At 44.2% G+C, this 19,099-nt stretch overlaps 1 protein-coding gene across 1 annotated transcript in view; it reads left to right on the top strand.

Annotated features, from left to right (window-relative positions):
- tlcd1 (TLC domain containing 1) overlaps positions 1-17,961 on the top strand; it is a 59,706-nt gene extending 41,745 nt beyond the window's left edge. Inside the window, exon 4 of the mRNA XM_070858070.1 lies at positions 14,522-17,961. Coding sequence (XP_070714171.1) covers positions 14,522-14,914 — 393 coding nt within the window. The 3' untranslated portion in view covers positions 14,915-17,961. The remainder of the gene's footprint in view (positions 1-14,521) is intronic.
- Positions 17,962-19,099: the final 1,138 nt, after the last annotated feature.

The raw sequence follows: 19,099 nt of genomic DNA, 5'->3' as shown, positions 1-19,099 counted from the left end.
ATATGCTGAGAGCAGATTTGCAGCCCAGAAACAGAATGCCAACTGCCTTGTCTGTTGAAGTGAAGGTAACAGCTGCACTTGCCTTCTATGCCTCGGGATCGTTTCAGGTTACAACTGGAGATGTGTGCGCTATCTCTCAACGTGCAATACATGCCTGCGTTTACCAGGTCACGGCTGCGCTGTATGCACAGAGGAATAACTTCATTAATTTCCCAATGACCGCACAAGCGATCCATGAGAGGGCTGTGGGCTTCTTCAGGATTGCTGGCTTCCAAAAGGTACAGGGCTGCATTGATTGTACCCACATAGCCTTGCGAGCACCTTTGGAGGATTCTGAGCAGTACAGGAATAGGAAAGGTTTCCACTCCATCAATGTGCAGCTCGTGTGTGACGACAAGCAGCGCATCATGTCAGTCGATGCGAGATACCCTGGCAGCACCCATGATGCGTCCATCCTACGCGACAGCGTTCTATCTGACATGTTTGAGCAGCAGCCAGAAGGGCAGAGCTGGCTACTGGGAGACAAAGGGTATGGCCTGACCACCTGGCTCATGACGCCCCTACGCATGACACGGACAGAAGCTGACCGTCAAAACAACATGGCGCACATTGCGACGTGCAGCATCATTGAGAGGACCATTGGCATATTGAAACAGTGTTTCCGATGCCTGGACCATTCCGGAGGCCACTTGAAATACTCTCCTCAGATTGTCGGTCACTTCACTGTTGTGTGCTGCATGCTCCATAACTTAGCCATCATGAGGCAGCAGGAGCTGGTAGTAGAAACAGAAGACCCACGTGAGGGTCCAGTGCCTGATGATAGTATTTTGGAAGAGCAGGATGAGGATGATGACGACGATCAGGAAAGCATGCAAGTGCCTGATGCCGGAGCACGAGGTCGGAAGAGGGCCATCCATCGTGCTCCTTTAACGATTGCTCAAGCCTTGCGCCAGTAGCTCATCCGTGAACGCTTCAACTACTGATGCCTGAGGGCTCTGCGACCACTTTTGCGTATGGACATGTTTATTCTTTGGAGTTGTTCCTACGTTGTGTTGTGTTAATGGAACATGAAACAGTTTTAATGAAAAAATATGTTATTGAAAAGTTAACGTCACTGTAATAAAATATTTGTTGTATCAAACTTTACTTTGTAATATGACTCTTGAAGATCACTTAAAAACTTTAAGATCACTTATAAATTTGTAAAGTTACAAAACAATTTCAATGTGAAAAATCTTACACTCTTAAGATCACTTAAACTTCAGGATCACTTTTTAGGTGCAAAATTAAATAAGATACAAAATGTGAGAGCATTGACACTATAAGATCACTTAAAAACCCTAAGATCACTTATATAAATTGTAAAGTTACCAAACTTACAAAACAATTTCAGTTTGAAAAACACTACTACAGCTACATCAAGAACAAGAACAAAAGCAGCAAACAAAGGCTGCAACCATCTCTCATCCACATCTCAGTGAATGTTCACTTCTTCATGGGGGTGTTATTTGATTGGCGGGGCTGTGTGCCCTTATTGCAGCAGCTACCTCCATGAGGGCCTGTGCCATCGCTTGCATGCCCTCCCTGACGGCCTGCGCCGTCGATTACACTCCCTCGGACATTCCCTCCCTAAATTCCCGTGTCATTACCGCTATTTCTCCCGTCAGGACCGTCACCTCTTCACCCACTGCACTGACGCTACCGATGAGTGATCGGGTAAGCTCATTGGTCTCCATACCCAATGCCACAACCTGAGCAGCATCTGTTGCACGCTGCATCTCAGGAGAGCGTGTCTCCAATCTCCTTCTCCTCTGCCTGGGTCTGCCTCGCGGCACCACTGCACTGGGAGGCGCGGGCAGGGACGGTGGGACGCTCGGTGTTCCAGACGGCAGTACTAGAGAGAGGCACGGGCTGGGACGGTGGGACGTTGTTGTTCCAAATGGCACCACTACACAGGGAGGCGCGGGCTGGGATGGTGGGATGCTCGGTGTTCCAGACGGCAGCACTCGAGTGGAAGCCATGGGCTGGGATAGTGGGTGAATGGGTGTAAACTGCTCTATGATATCACCAGCACCACTGGGACCCGCAAAGGTCAAAATCAAAACCATGGAAGGTGGAACCAGAACCTATGCAAGGGGTTGAAATTCTGATGCCCCTTAATGGGGGCTCATAAACATTCATTTGGAAGCTCTCCCCTGTAGACATTCAGTCATCGTCGCCATCATCCAGTCTGGATCGTCCGCATCTGGTTGTACTGGTTCTTGTTCTGTATCTTCAGGATCCTCAGGGTTGGCGGCAGCATCATCATCATCATCATGTTCTGCAAAATAAATCAGAACAGTCAAATGTTTAACAGTAAGGGAGGGGGCAGGATGGGTGGCATGAGTACTCTCACACATAGCAGGCCAGGCAGCAGGTTGATTTGAAGGGCCACGATGCATTTTCAGGACTTACCTCTTCCTCGGATGTGGGCCCAGCTTGTGCTGTACTGATTGCTTTTCTCCATGTCCGACTCATCATAGCAGCTACCCTCTGTTCCAAGGGTGTCAGTGGATGCAGATTGGGCATGCCTCCTCCTGTTCTAGTTGCTTCCCTTTTGTTGTGGGCCAATTTCTTCTACAAAGAGTAAAATATAACTTTTTACAGAGTACGTTTTCAGCAGGGTGGGACATACAGATAGTCACGTTACAATTACGATTACATTAAAAAATGAAAATATTACTTACACTAACTACTTGACCAAGGTCATGCCATTTCTTTTTACACTGGCTTCCAGATCTCCTGGTATGCACCACTGCGCAGTAATCTTCTGCAATTTGGTTCCAGCATTTCTTCATTTCTTTAGGTGGCACTTTTATGCGACCTCTGTTGCTGGTATCTAGCTCCTGCCATCTCTGCTCAATGACGTTGACTAATATCTCCACTTCCTCATGCAAGAAATTCTTTGTTCTTGGTGGACGTTGTTCCATTGCTGTATTGAATTGACACTCTTATTTTTCAAAACACACATTCCTTATTTTGCATGCACCTATGCAGCACCTGTTCTGGAAGTTTAGCAGTGAAAAGCTGCTCTCACTGATTTCAGCAGGTGATTTCTTCAACAGTGCTGCTAAAAGCACTCCTTCAGACACAAATAAATCACCAAAATTCAATCCCAAGCCTTTCCAGAGGTCTACGAGACAAATCAGCACTTTTCTTTAAGTTCCTTTAAAAATGGCCGAGTGCCAATGTTTATGGGCTACTGCGCGTGCGCGCATGCTCCAACGCGCATGCGCAGGGCTGCCGGCACGACGTTCTCTCATTTGACTTAGCTCCGCCCCCCTGGACTTGCAGAATCGGCGCGACTCTGTGGCTCCATCCCCTGCTGCTGTCTGCGCGCCGTGCCGAGCCGAACTCCAAGGGACCTGCAGGGAGCCCGAGAATTACGAGGTACATTTTTGTTGCGCTTTTAGGCGCAAAAAAACGGGCGTCCATGTCAGGGCTGCGCCGTTCTAGGCGCGGCCCGAAACTTGACCCCATTAGGTCCTTCATTGAAACACCTGTGAACTCATCCTTTTTTGGCATGGAAGCAAGTCATCCTCGCTTCGAGGGATTGCCTGTGATGATAATGATGAGACTAAATGTAGGATATATTCGGTTGTTAAATATGCAGCTTCACAGAGAATATGGAGGATAGAGATTTCAACAGAGGACATACAAACGTTACAGAACAAATGAAGAATAATAGGTTTCCATGATTGAGCCCCAAGTATGAACATTTAAAAAGAATAATGTTAATGAGATTTAAAAAAAATTAATTGGGTACTTCACAATATTTAATCGTAGAGTTGCTGTTTCCTTTAATTGACGTGTGCATGTCATGTCACACTGTTACAAAAATTCATTTGTCAAAAAAGGTATCTTCAAACGAAATCACAGATTGCAAATCATTAGTATTATGAATATATATTTCTCGACAAAATTTGGAATTAATTGGATCAGTCCGTGGTATGAGCCATAATTATGCATGTTAAGCAGGACTGGTCCACACAGTACAAACCGAAATACCTGACAGTTTTGCTAATGAGAGTGCACTGAGGGAGGCAGAGTGAAAATAGAGAGCAGAAACAGCAGGGCCACTTCAACTGCTGCACAGCCTGCAGCGTTTAACTAAAGTGCATTGTGTTCCTGTGGTGCCCAGCTGCATGACTTAGCTGAGGCTGCACAGATGAATAGGACAGTGGTACAGAACAGTACTGTCTGTGGTACTATAGCTTTAAATTGTTGATGCCCGTGTCACACTGTCTCCATTGTTCAGCCTCTGGTGAACCCAAGTTACTCCATTGTCAGGCCACCTCACTGCAGCAGACCCCTGCCACTCCACAACGCTTTCACTGGCAAATTCCTTTGAAAGGCAACTGTGTGGTTCGGATTTGTCCAGTGTACTGTGCAAATTTAACCTGGCTTTGTTAGCTAAAATTGCACGCTCTCTCCCCATCTTTTGTGGTGTTGCAGTTGTCTTGACAATGAGGGGGAAAAAAATGGATGAATGAAAATACGTCATAAATGAAAATGGTAAAATGTGCAATAAAACTGATAATGCACTGTAGGTCAGCATCGAAAAGAGATAATTTATTCTTTGGGTGGGCTTTACATCGGAAGTCAACTTACTAATAAAGGGCTGCACCCAAACTTTCAGATGCTGATTAATTTGTGACAAATTTCCTCCACATTCAGTGGCAAAGAGATGACCATACAGCAGGAAGAATAATGAGAAGGGGGATGGTAGACAGGGGAATCAAACCATAGTCTTCTTGGACTCCTGTAAAATTCAGATTAGTGATAAGACATTAAGGGATTTTTTTTTTCAATGATATGTTACAAGGTTCACTGCATTTCTCCATGGCAATTACTTTAAAGCTTAATTCATTTTATTTATTAAAATTAATCCTCAACAACAAATGGGGCCACAGTTGTTTGCTGCTGGACCATCAACCTAGAGGTGACGAGTTCAAATCCCACCACGGCAAATTGTGAAATTGAATTAAATAATCTGGTCGTGACCATGAAAGCTGCTGGATTGTCATAATAACCCGACTGGTTTGCCGGCGTTCTTCAGGAAAGAGGACCTGACACCAATGTTTCCTCTGAGCTGCACAGTGGGGCAGCTCCCTGCCCATGGACATTTTTTTTGATATTAAAAACCTATGAATAGGCCGCGCAACAATTTAAAGGGGCCGCGCATCCCCCCCCAAAAAAAATTAGAGGGAGCACTGCCGGGCGCCCCTACCAGGTCAGGCCTACATCATCATCAGCATCATCATCCACGTGACCCCCTTAAAGTGCGCGGACGTGCACCGATCGTGAGGTCCCAGCTGCAACCACTGGAAGAGATACCACGCATGCGCGGAAAGGGCCCACACAGAGGAAACAAATTAGAGGGAACATTGCACATGACTCCAGTCCCATACTATGTGGTTGACTCTTAATACCCACAGGGCAATAAATGCTGCCTTGCCAGTGTCGCCCACATCCCAAGAACGAATTTAAAAAAACAGAATCCTTTTAATACTCAATGTTTTTAAGTCCTCTAATTATAGACTGGGTTCAAATGCCTCAGTCGTGTGAGGATCTATCGAGAAGATTACACATCTCTCACAAAGCAGACGTTTGATCCATTTAAATGAATAGACAGAAAAGTCTGGTGGGCTGAAATAGGGTCATGTATTCCCGTGTGATTTTCATTTATGGGCTCCACCCAATGCTCCAAGTCCAAATGCTAAAGAGAAAAACTCTTCTCCAATATCGTAAGTGTTTTTACCTTTAAAATCGAAACTAAGGGGAAGAAACTCAGCATCGCCCCTGTTTGGGGGCAGTAACAGTCGGGAGGCGCGAGATTTAGCGCCAGGCGCAGATGTGTCTCGCCTGTGTCGCGGAATTGGGGGCGGCAACGGGGCAGACGCCCCCGCAGCGCTGCGCACCTGGTGGTCCAGCCCTGCCGCGTCCGAGGGGCCCTTCCCTCAATTAAAGGGCCAACGCTGCTGACTCTGCAAAAGAGAAAGGGAACTACCTGGACCACCAGGGAGCGGGGTTGCCGATGCGATCAGCCAAGTGCCGGGCTGAGTGACTGCGGCTGTGACCCCGTGAAGAAAACGCATCCGGAGCGGAATCAAAAATGTAAGTTTTTTTTTGCATTCGTCAACCTCGCCTTTAATTTTTGCCCCGGTAGTGGCAAGCCGTCCGATACTGCGTCCTCTGAAGCTGTCGGTGTTATCGCCCGGCGCTGCTGCAGGGGGCGAAAGCCAATTTCGGGGCTGGGGGCGATGCTCACGGCGATAACATCACGATCAATATGGCGGGAGTCGTTAACAGCGCCGCGCCAGATCTTTAACTGATTTGCGTCTCGTTAGCGGCCACCGAGGGACGCTAACGGGAGGCACAGAGGAGACCAATTTCGCCCGCTAAGTTTTTGAAAAGCCCCCAAATGACATTCAAAAACCCAGTCTACCATTAGAGAATTTAAAACCATCTAACTATAGAAGCCCCACCCCGCTGCACACCACCGCAAAAGCAGGGACCAGAACAAGGTGGCAGCAGGTACAGTTATGGAAATCCATGGGAGAATGGGAAGAGAAGCCGGGTCATGGGAGAGCAGCCAGACTTTGTGAGCATCACAGAACTGCTCAAGACCAGTAAGCAGCCAGGGGAGAGCAAGGAGAGCCTTGAGCACCCAGTGAACTGGAAATGCCGACCCAACACAAAGAGCTGGAGTCCCAGACAGCAGCATTGCTGGTTCTAAAAGAACAAAGGAGAAGCAAAAGTCTTCCCTCCCTCCCCCCCACTGCTGATGATAGGATCCCCTAGGGGAGGCAAAACAGTTACTGCAGCACGAGCTGGCTTGGTACATCCCAAGGGAAAAAAACTATATATTTGTGTACAGTGTGCCTACACCTGTGTTGCTTTCAGACTTTTGTTTTAAAATCATGTTCCCCACGTTTTCTCCTGAAGGTGGGTTTTGCTGGCATATTGTTCTACACCAGCAGCTTGCCCAATTTCATTTGTGGGCCAAGTTGGCCGGCTATTCAACTGCAGGGTGTATCGCAGACAAGGCCAGTCTTGAACCCGCCTGACTGCTCGACTGACATCAAGTTGTGAATGAGTCAAAGTTTCCTGCAACTGAACATTGGGAAGACTGAAGCCACCTTTTTTGACCACTGCCATGCCATAAACTCCACTCCTTCAACACTCACTCTACCCCTCTCCCTGTCCACATGCTCAGGCTCAACTAGGCTTTGGGTCCTATTTTGAACCAGCTTAAATCGCACATCTTGTCCATCACTAGGACTGCTTACTTCCCCTCCAAAAATATGTTCCAGATTTTGCGGTGGTAACGACAGTGAAACTGTCAGAGTTCGCTGTCATTAACCCTCTGAAACTGACCATAACTTCAGGATTTAGTGCATGCGCAGATAAACATCGAAATTCTGAAGTTGCGGGCTGTCATTCCCTGCTCCACCACAGGCGGCAAGATCCTACAAATCCCCTGGGAGGACAGGCACACCAACATCAGCGTCCTCATTCAGGCTAACGTCCCCAGCATTGAAGCACTGACCACACTCGATCAGCTCCGCTGGGCAGGCCACATAGTCCGCATGCCAGACACGAGACTCACAAAGCAAGTGCTCTACTCGGAACTCCTTCATGGCAAACGAGCCAAAGGTGGGCAGCGGAAATGCGACAAGGGCACCCTCAAAGCCTCCCTGATAAAGTGCAACATCCCCACCGACACCTGGAAGTTCGTGGCCCAAGACCACCCTAAGTGGAGGAAGGGCATCCGAGAGGGCGCTGAGCACCTCGAGTCTCAACGCCGAGAGCATGCAGAAATCAAGCGCAGACAGCGGAAAGAGTGTGTGGCAAACCAGTCCCACCCACCCCTTCCCTCAACAACTATCTCTCCCATTTGTGACAGAGTCTGTGGCTCTCATATTGGACTGTTCAGCCACCAAAGAACTCACTTCAGGAGTGGAAGCAAGTCTTCCTCAATTCCGAGGGACTGCCTATGATGATGACAGGCGGCGCTGTGGAATTCCTCATAGCCGGCAATCAGTGAAAGCACTTGAATTAATGAGAACTTCTCCCATTCCACTCTAATTACACTGTTAAACATCCCATAAAAAGTTAAGTCTTACTGAAATAGGTGTAACTGGGTTTTTAACAGTGTATTGACTGCTGAACAACTGTTCTGGCCCTGAACAATTAATGTGATAGTTGAGGAATGTCAAATGTCTCCATTATGATAAAAATTACCAGATTTTTTAAATAATAAAATATATTAAAACATTTTTTTTTTTAATTTTATGATATTTCAGCTTCTACCTTATAGAACAGGTGGACATGACATTGGATGATGAGATTAGTAATGAGATAAGTGCATTTAAAATAAAAAGAGCGGATATATTAAATAAACTAATCAAACTCAAAGAGGATAAAACCTCTGGTCGGATTGATCGCATCCATGCATTTTAAAGGAGTCTAAGGAAGAGATAGCAGAGGCATTAATACACATTTTTAATAATGCAATAGAAAAGGTGTAGTGCCAGCGGATAGCTAAAATAATACCTATATTCAAGGAGGATAGAACATGTCCAGGGAATTATAGACCAGTCAGCTTAACATCAGTGGTAGGAAAACTAATGGAATCCCCACTAAAGGAGAAAATAGAAGAACATCTAGAAATTAAAAAAAAATGAGTAGTCATCATGGATTTCAAAAGAGAAAATCTTGCTTGATAAACCTCATTGAAGTTTTTGAAAAAGTACCAGAGGGAGTACATCAATCACTGAAAGCTAACATGCAGGTACAGCAAGCAATTAGGAAAGCAAATGGTATGTTAGCTTTTGTGACAAAGGGATTAGAGTACAAGAGTAAAGAAGTCTTACTACAATTATACAGGGCATTGGTGAGGCCTCACCTGGAGTACTGAGTCCGGTTCTTGTCTCCTTACCTAAGGAAAGACATATTTGCCTTAGAGGGAGTGCAGCAAAGGTTCACTAGACTGATTCCTACGATGAGGGGATTGCCCTATGAGGAGAGATTGAGTAGACTAGGCATATATTCTCTCGAGTTTAGAAGAATGAGAGGTGATCTACTTGAAATATATAACATTCTTAAGGATCTTGACAGGGTTAATGCTGAGAAAATGTTTTCCCTGGCTGGGGAATCTAGAACACGGGGTCACAGTCTCAAAATAAGGGGTCGGCCATTTAGGACTGAGGCGAGGAGAAAATTCTTCACTCAGAGGGTGGTGAATCTCTAGAATTCTCTACCCGAGGGCTCTGGAGGCTCAGTCTTTGAGTATATTCAAGACAGCGATAGAGAATCAAGAGATATGGGGATAGTGCAGGAAAGTGGAGTTGAGGTAGAAGATCAGCCCTGAACTCATTAAATGGCGGAGCAGGCTCGAGGGGCCGAATGGCCTACTCCTGCTCCTATTTCTTATGTTCTTAATAGACAAGGGTAATGCAGTAGATGTAATTTGTCTAGATTTTCAAAAGGCCTTCGATAAGGTACCCCATAATAGACTGATGAACAAGGTCAGAGAATGCGGAGTCAGGGAACAAGTAGCAGAATGGATAGCTAGCTGGCTTCAAGACAGAAAGCAGAGAGTAGGGGGTAAAGGGTAGCTATTCACAGTGTCAGAAGGTGGGTAGTGGTATTCCACAAAGATCAGTTCTGGGACCGCTGCTGTTCACAATTCACATTAACAGTTTAGACTTTTGAATCAAATACACAATTTCTAAATTTGTGGATGACACCAAATTGGGGGGGGTGGTATGGTCAATACTGAGGAGGACTGCAACAAATTACAGGAGGACATTAATAACCCGGCAGAATGGGCATATAATTGGCAAATGAAGTTCAACACAGATAAATGTGAGGTATTACATTTTGGTAGGAAATATAGAGAGGTCACTTGTTACTTGGAGGGTGCGAGGTTAGGTGGAGTAGAGGAACAAAGGGATCTTGGAGTACAAATACACAAATCGCTAAAAGTTGCGACACAGGTTAGCAAAGACGTTTAAAAAAAAGCAAATTAAGCACTAGGGTTTATTTCTAGAGGTATAGAATTGAAAAGTAGGGAAGTTATACTAAACCTGTATCAAACTTTGGTTAGACCACACTTCAGAGTACTGCTTACAGTTCTAGTCGCCATATTATAAAAAGGATATAAGGCATTGGAGAGAGTCCTGAGAAAATTTACAAGGGTGATACCAGGAATGCGAGGGTATACATATCAGGAAAGAATGAATAGGTTGGTTTTCTTTTCTCTTGAAAAAAGGCTGAGGGGGTGACCTAACAGAGATCTTTAAAATTCTGAAAGGTTTTGATAGAGTGGATACAGAGAGAATGTTTCCACTTGTGGGGAAGAGCATTACTAGAGGCCATCAATATAAGATAGTCACCAAGAAATTCAATAGGGAATTCAGAAGAAACTTCTTTACCCAAAGAGTGTTGAGAATGTGGAACCCGCTGCCACAGGGAGTGGTTGAAGTGAATAGTATCGATGCATTTAAGGGGAGGCTAGACAAGCATATGAGGGGGAAGGGAATAGAGGGTTGCTGATAGATTTAGATGAGGAAAAGCGGGAGGAGGCTCGAGTGGAGCATAAACACCGGCATGGACTGGTTGGGCCGAATGGCCTATTTCTGTGCCGTATATCCTATGTAATGCTATGTAACCCCCCCATATGTATGTCCCAATCTTTATTTTGCTCTCTGTGAGTGATAATAAATGCTTTTTATTTCCTGGTTTGCTGCCTGTGAGAATTCTTCAATCTGATTGATTGCTTAGACAGCTTGCTAATATATGCTGAGGATCCCCTTTTCACAGTGCTACAATCAAATTAAGGCTGAGAAACCTAACGTTTTCGCCAGAGAGATCTTTCTTCGAGGTCTGTGGCGATCACCGTCACTTCACCGCTGGTGTTATCATTCTGACCTCGTGTCTGTGACCGCTGAAACCCTTATCCAGTCTTGATTTGATTTCTGCAATATCTTCCTTGCTGGCCTCGAACCCTCTATAAACTTGTTCAAAACTCTGTCCATGTACTGTTCCACACTCCAACTCGCTCATCAGCTTATTCCCCTTATCGACGTGCACTGGCCGCCTGACTCCAGTGTATTGAATTTAAAATCCTTTTCCGCATTTTCAAATGCCTCCAGGGTTTTCCGGCACCATAGCTCTGATACCTTCAACCTGGTGTCTCCTCCTGTGCCCTCCACTTCAGCCTTCTCTGCATCTCCCCTCTTTCATTGCTTCAGTTTCGCTAAACCCTTCTGTCTATCTGCTTCTCTCTCCACCTTTCAAAACCTTCCCAAAATCCATCTTTGCAGCCAAGCTTCAATTCTCTCCCGACTACCCCACTTTGGCTCAGCGTCCACTCCTTTATTCCTTTTATCTATTCTGGTCTCCTCCCTCCCCCCTCCTTCCCCCCCCCCCCCATCCCCCGCCATCCCTGATAAAACATCCGAGGATATTGGAAGTTGTTGATATGTGCACACTTGCATTTTATAGCATAGTTCTGATCAATAGGATCCCTAGCTAATTTTTCTCTTCCCTAACCCAGACACAGTAAGGGCAATTTAACGTGACCCAACTACCATCTCCCAGCTAAGAACAGCTAACTCAGCACAGGCATAGAGTGGAGCCTGGGAACTTCTGATTTGTATGGTTTAGTGCTACAACCAGTGACATCTTTAGTCACAAGGCCACTGGAGCTGTGTTGGAACAGCCAGCACAGTTCCCTCACTGCTGGACAAAGCTGGCACTGCAGCTAATGCATCATCGGTTGCACCACAAATATTTACAATGTGATGCTTGAGCATTTGCCTCATTTACCTGAAGGCACTGGCTCTTGTTGGGGCTCATCTCTACAGGCACTGGTCGTCCTCCAGTGTCTCAGGCAAGCAGCCAATATTCATATATGAACCTAGACAGTCAATGTTTGCAGGCTATTTGGTTGAGACATGTATCATAGCCAAGCCCAATAGTGTCCTCACTCAATATCCGCCCAGAGGTCACTGGTTAATGATCGGATGCAGGAAACCTAGCTGTTTATTGCCTTCCTAGCAGCTCCGGAGGGGGTGGGGGGGCAATTGTAGCACCCCTGTTGCCACTCTGGCTGAGATCGGTGAACTCATCGCCATTCTGATATCAAACCTGGCCCCTACATGGTGGAGCTATCTCAACCTTTATTCAAACAACGCTAACAATAAAATATCCCCAGCATCGAAGCACTGACCACACTCAACCAGCTCCGTTGGGCGGGCCACATTGTTCGCATGCCTGACGCAAGACTCCCAAAGCAAGCGCTCTACTCAAAACTCCTACATGGCAAGCGAGCCAAAGGTGGGCAGAGGAAATGCTTCAAGGACACCCTCAAAGCCTCCTTGATAAAGTGCAACATCCCCACCGACAACTGGGAGTCCCTGGCCAAAGACCGCCCTAAGTGGAGGAAGAGCATCCGGGAGGGCGCTGAGCACCTCGAGTCTCGTCGCCGAGAGCATGCAGAAATCAAGCGCAGGCAGCGGAAGGAGCGTGCGGCAAACCAGTCCCACCCACCCTTTCCTTCACCTGTGACAGAGACTGTAATTCCCATATTGGACTGTCCAGTCACCTAAGAACTCACGTTTAGAGTGGAAGCAAGTCTTCCTCGATTTCGAGGGACTGCCTATGACGATGATGATTGTTATGTCTCAAATAGAGCAATGTGACTGAGTACTGTAGACTAAGTGTGACCTTAGTCTCTTTATTCTGACTCCAGAGTGCTGGTACAGCCTGGGAGGCCTGCTTATATGCAGTACTCCCAAGGGATGTTGGGATCCCTTGGGACTCCAACAGATGTGCCCTCTGGTGGCGGTAGAATGCTGCTTACAAGGTGTTGTATACATAACAATGATGATTTGGTTGAGACATGCATCATAGCCAAGCCCAATAGTGTCCTCACTTAATATCCACCCATGGGCACTTTCAGCACAGGTCACTGGTTAATGATCGGATGCAGGAACCCTAACTGTTTATTGCCTTCCTAGCAGGCTGGGTGGGGGGGGACAATTGTAGCACCCCTGCAGCCGTTCTGGCTGAGATCAGTGAACTCATCTCCGTTCTGAAATCAAACCTGGCACCTACATGGTGGAGCTATCTCAACCTTTATTCAAACGGTAACAATAAAACCGGAAGTAGCACCAGATGCAAACTACAAAGCGATTATACAATGGCACTATGCCATTGCAACCTTCTGTGTAAACAAACCAGGTGAAGTGTCTTGCAGGAACCTCTGAAGACGTTTACGCTGAAAAAGTGGAAGTGTTTCAATGTTTTCACATGTTGCAATATACAAAGCACACCTGATAGTTCAGGTTCATTTCCAACACAGAATGATCAGCATAATAGGATAAATGTAGCTCTCAGTGTGGCGTCTCACCCACTAAGGGCATGTACTGGGAAATAGCGCACACCCTTAATGATTTTTCGCAGAATCGCGGCATTTATCCTTGTGTGTGAAAATAACTTTGACTTCCAGTCCAGCGAAATTTTTTGCATGTACTTCATGGTTGTAAATTATATTTCAGTAAAGCATTATGGCGGATGTGTGAAATTTTCATTTTCTGTCCACTTGAACTGTGAAAACAGCCAGTAGTGCAATTAACATTGTTATATATGTAATGATTTTTAAAAATTTGGGTTGCTTCCAAGACAGTCTACTCCTGATGATTCACTTTTTGTGCTAAAATTATACATTAATCTGAATTAAACAATGCAAATAACACAGCAAAGTGGCAATATAGAGCTAAAAAACTTGAAGTCATATAATTTGAATTATGCAACTTTGAATTATTTTTGTGTTATTTTAAGTTATATAACACAAAAATAAATTCCTAATGTTGGTAATGAAGGGGCGAATTTGAGGTCTTGAAGAAACATATCAAACACATTATTTGCTTAAGTCCAATTCTCTCTAGCTTTTTGCTACCAATGTGCTAAATAAACGTCAATAACAACAACTTGTATTTATATAGCGCCTTTAACGTAGTAAAATATCCCAAGGTGCTTCACAGGAGAGTTATCAAAAAAAAATTGACACCGAGCCACATAGGGTGATATTAGGGCAGATGACCAAAAGCTTGGTCAAAGAGGTAGGTTTTAAGGAACGTCTTAAAGGAGGAAGGAGAGGAAGGAGAGGTAGAGAGGCGGTGAGGTTTAGGGAAGGAATATATAAACAAGACTGTTAAGCACACATTTTTCTCTAATGTACACCTGGATTTCAGTCCCATACTCCAATGCAAAATGGTCTTCATCTATGTGAAAAGCTATGATAACCCATGATGTTATTGTGAGTTTATAATTGTGGAGATATATTTTCATTAAAGCGACACAAGAATTATAGTAAAACTAGCCAGGATTGGTACGAATGTATGGGATTAAAGCATCTCACAATGAGAATCCAACTGCTACCGTCTAACAAGATGTTTATTCTCCCCAGGTAATTTCCACTTTCCTGTATATAGTGCTGACCCATCGCTATGTCGCTGGAGCTGCTGTGGCACTGTTCGTTGAGGTAAACAGTATTTTCCTCCATGCCCGACTGCTCCTAAAGCTGGCGAATGCACAGACCTCTCAGCTGTACCAATACAACAAGTATATCAACATCTTCACCTATATTGTTTTTCGACTGTCTGCTCAGTTTTACCTCACTTGGTTCATGATAAAGAATTTAAGCGTCCTTCCGCACGCAGGCTACATCAGTCTGTCCTTGAACATGATGAACATCATGATCCTGATTTACTTCTACCGTTTGATCCGTGCAGATTTCCTCAGAAAGCCAAAGCATTACTTACAGAATGGAAACAATAATACAAAGTTTGTGGATGATTAAAAGACTCGTGCATTTGAAACCAACAGTTTGAAACGAAAACAGAATCACTGAATTAATTTAAGGCTGGACTAAATACTTGGAGCAGAATAACTTGCATTTTAACACTGCTGTCTGTCCAAGATTGTATTTCTAATGTAATATATGTAATGGGATGACTCTTATGGCTGCTACAGAAAGAAACAAAAGTAACACAGCCAGTGTGACTACTCACAATATGTATTATTCTTTATTAGCCAAAATGGCTAGATTGGGTAGGACAAGAATTGTAAACAAAATAATTAATTCACGTTGTAATTGTAGGGGTAAAAACTGTGCAAATGTTTTCTTATAATTTATGATAACACAGGAAATAAAAGATAAGAGTGTAATAATACAGTTAAAGTGGCCGGATAGAGCTCCCCGAAAGCTTAAGCACATTTATCCTGTGAATGGATGAGCAATATAGACGAGGACAGTTCATGTTTGGCACCCAGTCTGTGCGAAGTCAGCTGATCTCTGCTGTGACAGTGTTGAGGGGGGAGCTGCGGTTGGTCACTGTGCTCTTGGGTTAGGCAGATGAATATGAACCAAGGTCCCTGCCTCTGACATACCATGCAGTAGTCCCTGTTAGAAGTGCAGGTGTGTGGGTGTCAGACAGGATCTGGCTTGAGCTGTAGTATCCCCCGTGGTGAATAAGCTGCCCGTATTGGCTGCAGCTGTGGAGTCCTGCCTTTGGCAAGGTAGGGGGCCTGTCATGAGGATGCACCTCCGACCCTCACCAAATTTCCAGAGTCGGGCTATTCCGCGTAACTTTGGTAGGCCTTTGCCGGAACGTCTACCTGGAGCAGATGTGGAGAAAGGGTTTAGCAGGTCATGGAAGCCTGCCGCAATTTAGTGTTCTCGGCAGTCTTCATGCTGTCTTAAGAGTTTTTTTTTTAATTCGTAAACTTTAAAAAGAAAATAGCATCTTCGCCTGTGTAACCAATTGAGCTGTTTTTGATTGCACGGACCTCCCAGCCCTTTAACATTGAAATAGTCCCTCGACCATCCATTGCAGTGCCGCTTGCAGAGACTAACACTGCAAATGATGGAAAATCCATTGTATGATGTATTCCTATCTATTTGTGGGTAATAATAATAGACCTGCCCATATTATAGGCCTAGGGATCTTCTGGCAGAAAAAAACAGAAAGTCGCAGGGGCGAGTTGACAGAGCAGCTCCTTAAGAGATTTCCGCCACATTCTATTGATCCCCAATGTAAATCCAGCAGAAAATCTCACTATCTAGCTTCATGCATAAATTCTTCCTGCTTGGAGGTATCAGAGGGCTTTTAGCATGTTCACATTATGGGATGCTAAAAACATTTAACTTTAGTTATGTTACAATCGTTGCTCTCCTTGTGCAAATGACTTCATGGCATCATATTTGCATTGAGCACTTTCAGTGTTTAACTGCAGTCATACAATTAAAACTTACCGTTAAAATTGATGCAAAACGAATTTATGTATCTGCATTTTACTTATGGTATAAACAGAAAGAACAGTGGAATACTTAATGTATTTGTATGTTAATTTGGCAACTTCACAGCTCATACGTCAAAGTTACAATCCATTGTCTGCACAAAATGGAAACAGCAGTTTTGTGCAACCCTTCTCTCTGATGTCTTTAAAGGCATTTTCTGCTGTCTTGCAAGGGGATTGAGATAGTGCATTATTTGTAATACGTATTACCCGTTAACATACCAGCACCACTGATTCAATAAAGTGCAATATCATTGCAGAGATACAACTCCACTGAACTGTTTCAATATAACTATGTTTTGGAAGAAGTAAAGCAGGCGGAGAGAATTTATATTTTGCATTTTTTAAGTCGTCCAAGTATATTTATTCGAAGTTTCAGTGGGACTACATTTCACCTGCCTTCTTTTGCTGCTCCAAAACTTGCTAAACAGAAAATTCTACCTTGCAAGCCACACATTCCTAAAGGCATGTGGCTGCCAATGAATGTCAGATGGGTAAAGCGAAGACAAATGTGAGGAGAGGAATCAGCATTAACTATCGCCTGTGTGACTTGTAGCACTCTTGGAACAACTCAATGACAAATGGTAACCTGGGAGCTTTGTCTTGCTCGAACAGCCCCTCCTCCACTACCTATCTATCCTCTGGCTGTTTTATTTAATGCATTCCAGAACTCTTGTGAATTATTCCCGCTCGCATTTCTTTTTCTAACTTTTGTTAATATTAACTTCGAGGCATTCTGTCATCTGTCACTATAGCACTCTCCCAAATGTCAAAGTGCAAACTCTGCATAATTATGGGAATTGCATCATTTTTTAATATGTCATAATCTCCCAAGTTTTGTAGAATTAAATGAAACATTGCAGATTGCTGTATAATGTTATTTTACTAATAATGCTTTTCAGAACTGTCCAATCGCAACGCCGTGTTCCTCTCAGATGAGGAATAAGGCCTGAGTCGCCGTAGTTTTCTACAGCCAACAGGTGGCAATATCCCAAGGTTATAAATGGACAGCTTCAGTTCTCTTCTGTGGTGGTATATCACACTGTGACTTGTTAAAGGGCCGATGCCACTCATTGCAAGTGTCACGGGTCAGAACGACAAGGTGAGAGATCAATATTTACGACATCACAAAGTAACCTAGCTATTATCACAGTGTGCTTTGTTGCTTGTGATTTTCCTCATTAACAAGGTAAATCATGCAAAAACGTCTACCAATAACACTGCATTCACGACACTGAGCTTATTTTGTTCCAAAAAGTAATAAAGAATTGGCCCGGTATATTATAAAACCAAGTATGAATTAGATTAGTTACTCTATGGGTGACATTTACTATCCTTAACAGGATATTGTATATCTGATGAGAATCTGCTGTGTTACAGTTAAATCTAGTTTGTTAGTGAAGGGTAAATTTAACTATGTATCCCTTTTAATCCAACCGGGATGATAGGCAGATGTTGGGGTATTAAGGATCTGCCTGGACCAGTGGAATGTATGTTTTCATTAAAATCTTTGGTGCTGCTCATAGCATTTGTTGCCTTGTATAAAAAGAGACAATAAAATGTAGAATTTTCTATGTTTTTCAGAATCTTTGACAAATAAAATTACATTCTGTAAACTTCAATGCATTATGTTTTCACAAGTGACTGTCTTAAAAATGAACAATGTCTGCTGGAACTGTAAATCTTTTATTTTATGTATTTATTAGCATGAAATAACTCATTCTATATTAATGCTGCAGGTGTGAGGAATATATGTGCTCACAGTTGATTGTTTTGTCTGAAATCCACCTGTCTCAAGAATTTGCATTTACACCAGGAGAAAGAAAGACCAGCATTTATATAGCGCCTTTCACGACCACTGGACGTCCCAAAGTGATTTAAAGCCAATGAAGTACTTTTTGAAGTTTAGTCACTGTTGTAATGTGGAAAACACGGCAGCCAATTTGCACACAGCAAACTCCCACAAAGAGCAATACGATAATGACCAGATGACCCGTTTTTTTCAGTGACATTGATTGAGAGATAAATATGGGCCAGGACACCGGAGATAGCTCCCTTGCTCTTCTTCAAAATAGTGCCATGGGATCTTTTACATCCACCCGAGAGAATAGACAGGGGTCTCGGTTTAACGTCTCATCCAAAAGATGGCATCTCCGACAGTGCAGCACTCCCTCAGCACTGCAGTGGAGTGTCAGCCTAGACTTGTGCTCAAGTCTCTGGAGTGTGACCTGAACCCAAAACCTTGTGACTCAGAGGCGAGTATGCTACCCACTGAGCTACTGGATGACACAGGATTACTATTGTAAAAAAAAAGTGTTCACCAGCTCGCCTTGTTTTAGAACCCTAAAGCAGCACATAACTCACTGGTCCAAAATGTTATATTTACCTCAGAAATTCTGTATTAAAATGTGGTCCAATGGCACCCCAGTGCACTATTTCGGGTTACTCCCATGAGTTTCCTACATTACAACAGTGACTACACTTCAAAAGTACTTTGGCTGTAAAGCGTTTTGAGACAACCGGTGGTCATGAAAGGCGCTATATAAATGCAAGTCTTTCTTTTATTCCTGGACAGCAAGAGGAATTTTGCCAGTCTCAGGGACTACGGGCGGGTGACTCAGTCTCCAGTCAAACACACTTTCTAGTGCATCAGACAAGGGGTTGTATTGAGCATATCCACAGAGAT

This window comes from Pristiophorus japonicus, chromosome 16 (assembly GCF_044704955.1).
Source record: "Pristiophorus japonicus isolate sPriJap1 chromosome 16, sPriJap1.hap1, whole genome shotgun sequence".
NCBI lineage: Eukaryota > Metazoa > Chordata > Chondrichthyes > Pristiophoridae > Pristiophorus > Pristiophorus japonicus.
Note: the sequence above shows the minus strand (reverse complement) of the source record. Positions and strands in the feature narration are given on the sequence as shown.